Raw genomic sequence first — 2,500 nt, 5'->3', positions numbered from 1 at the left:
ATGCGCGTGAGAAGCAGGCGGGGAGAACGCAAATCCCTCCGCCCTTTTCCCACCATCGGGAAGGGTGGGGAATTATTTAAATTGTTGCAGAATATATTCACGCTGCCGTGTGAGGACAGTAGCTGCAGCGATAGCATGAAGTGGTGGTAGAAGCAGCAGTAGTACTAGCATTAGTAGTAATAGAGTTTGCGATAATGATGAATGTGATTCGAGATAATAAGCATAAGCATACGACGAGAACGGGTTAAAAACGCGCAAACAGACACAAACACATACATGTGACGATTACTGGTGATGATGATGATGAGTCCCCGCATATTCATGTCAGCGCAATCTTCTTGTTTTTTTTTCTATGACGGTCTGCGGATGTGATGCAAAGGGTGTATCCTTTGAATAACACACATCCACAGGAAAGAGATTTTGTCCCACTTGATGTGTTTGTTTCGATGCGCTTCAAATCATTCTTTCTTCGTGAGTCCCGACAACATCCTGGCATGAACGAAAATAGAACGCAAGTAAGGGAGATGAGATGTTATTACATGGTTTGCTGCTTTCACCACCTACTACTGTGTACCACCATCATTACCCATAGAATAGATGCAAGCCAACCCGTGTCGAAATCATCACCCAAACGAAGTGCGATAAACCGACGATAACGCGGTAGTAGTCCTGCTTTTTAGTTGCGCTTTGAACACCTCCTCCGCACCTCAGTCGTGCAATCGGTTGGGGGATGGTAGAGGATAATTGGCGGATGTTTTGTACGATTCAGAGGCAGCATTTTGTCGTCTGTGCTTAGCCTAGGAAGGATGGGATAACATTTGTTTGTTTTCATTATTTTTTGCTAAAAAGTCATACGAAAGTAGAAGGAAAAAATAAAACATTCTTGAAATAATAATATTACAAACTAGATTCGCTTTTTTTTGTTTAACAAAACGTCAACGTCCGCGATCTAATTGTACCTAATATTTTCATACTACTTCTCAACAATACAACAATTTCCCGATGAGGATACACGAGGATACAACAATGAGACTTCCTGGGAGTGAATTTTTGATACGAAAAAAAACTTTATTCCTCATCGATTGTTAAACATCAATACATCGCAGGTAAAAATTCAAACAAACAGAAAAATGGCAGGAAATTATGGTTTATCATCCGCTAGCCTTTTTACTGGCTCTCGCCTTGGGCACGGGTGCGGATGGGTTTTCACCCTTGTAAAACTCCTTGAGCAGTTCCATCGCCTCCTCGCCCCGCACACCACCGCGGATGGGAATGTTCGATTTGAGTAATCGTGCCACATCGAGCACGGTTGAGCCACCGAAGCGATCGTTGCGACACCCGTACACAATCTCCCGCACACCGAGATTAAGCAGGGCGGCCGCACACATAATGCACGGTTCTACCGTCACCACCACACTGATACTGGCAAAGATGCTTTCCGGTGGGTCGAATCCATGCGTTCGTGCATACTCGAGCGTCTGGTCGATGCAGATGAACTCCACGTGGCGGGTAGCGTTCTTTGTTTCGTTTACTAAATTACATCCTCGAGCAATGATCACACTATCGCCTTCATCGGGCCCATACACGAAGACACACCCTACGGGGACTTCCTTGAGATCGTTCGCCAGGCGTGCCTGATGCAGCGCATCTTCCATAAAGCAATCCATTAGAGTGAAGTTGAGAAGGTTGAAATTTACAGGGGAGAATGTGTTGTACTGTTGTTTACTGTGTCGACTGATGCTTCAGGAATGGCATAATGCCGTTGTCTTCGAGCCAACGTTTCGCCTTTTCGTTCCAGTTGGTGTTGTTCAGACTGCGCGGACTTGGATGAGCAATGCAGAGCGTCCGGATAGCGGTTGCGTCGAGTTTGTTCTGTTTGATCAGCGTCTTCACACGATCCTCCGTATATCGACCGACAGAGATGATGATTTTAGGCTGCAACACTTGCAGTGCCTCCGCTAGATGCTGCTCGGCAATCGCCTGTATTTCACCTTTAGCGTTGCCCTGGAAACAGTAAATGGCATCGCGAGACGAATTTGGTTATTAAATGAGTCAAACGGTGCAATTGTCAGTCGTACCTTTAACTCGCTTGGCGTTATGTTGCGACCACTCTTGTGAAAGAATGCCAGAGGGCATAGATTGTACACGAAACAGGAACGGAAAAAGGCTTCCGGAACACCGCACAGCTCCTCGAATAGACCCCACCAACGTTTACCGCTCTGTTCGTCGCGCGTACACGACAACCCTTCGACTGGCCGGACCGATAGTTCACCTTCGGGTTTCTGAACGGTGCCCCGCAATCCCATCCAATCACGAACGGCCGGAACGTAACCGAAGGGAACCTGGAAACGACGGAAAGGTAAAGCGCAATTAGTATCAATGATTCTGCCTTGCTACGGGCGCAACAACGGTATGAGGAATGTTCGAAAGAAGAGCATCATCACCCCGGTTTGGCACATTCCCCACGGTCCCGGATTCATGCCGATGAACAGCACGTGCT

At 46.9% G+C, this 2,500-nt stretch overlaps 3 protein-coding genes across 5 annotated transcripts in view; 1 reads left to right on the top strand and 2 right to left on the bottom strand.

Annotated features, from left to right (window-relative positions):
* The window catches only part of LOC126571014 (uncharacterized protein DDB_G0271670), a 4,179-nt gene extending 3,282 nt beyond the window's left edge, over positions 1-897 (top strand). For both annotated transcript variants that reach the window (XM_050229223.1, XM_050229224.1), the window contains one exon: positions 1-897. This exon is cut by the window's left edge and continues 1,505 nt beyond it. The gene's annotated coding sequence lies outside the window, so the exon portion shown is untranslated.
* Positions 898-1,043: 146 nt separating this feature from the next.
* On the bottom strand, positions 1,044-1,667 carry LOC126571034 (tRNA-specific adenosine deaminase 2). The gene has a single exon (XM_050229249.1). The coding sequence runs from the start codon at positions 1,665-1,667 to the stop codon at positions 1,152-1,154; it is 516 nt and encodes a 171-aa protein (XP_050085206.1). The 3' UTR covers positions 1,044-1,151.
* Positions 1,668-1,722: 55 nt separating this feature from the next.
* Positions 1,723-2,500, bottom strand: part of LOC126571024 (single-strand selective monofunctional uracil DNA glycosylase) — a 1,408-nt gene continuing 630 nt past the window's right edge. For both annotated transcript variants that reach the window (XM_050229237.1, XM_050229238.1), the window contains exons 2-4: positions 2,445-2,500; positions 2,079-2,342; positions 1,723-2,004 (exon numbers count right to left, since the gene is read on the bottom strand). The exon at positions 2,445-2,500 is cut by the window's right edge. In XM_050229237.1, coding sequence (XP_050085194.1) covers positions 1,723-2,004; positions 2,079-2,342; positions 2,445-2,500 — 602 coding nt within the window. The remainder of the gene's footprint in view (positions 2,005-2,078; positions 2,343-2,444) is intronic.

Source organism: Anopheles aquasalis, chromosome 2 (assembly GCF_943734665.1).
Source record: "Anopheles aquasalis chromosome 2, idAnoAquaMG_Q_19, whole genome shotgun sequence".
In the NCBI taxonomy this organism is placed as follows: domain Eukaryota; kingdom Metazoa; phylum Arthropoda; class Insecta; order Diptera; family Culicidae; genus Anopheles; species Anopheles aquasalis.
The sequence above is the reverse complement of the archived record's forward strand: the minus strand, read 5'-3'. Positions and strand labels throughout refer to the sequence as shown.

What these genes read in the sequence shown, in the direction of transcription:
- LOC126571034 (XM_050229249.1), bottom strand. Translation starts at nt 1,667, where the DNA reads ATGGATTGCTTTATGGAAGATGCGCTGCATCAGGCACGCCTGGCGAAC.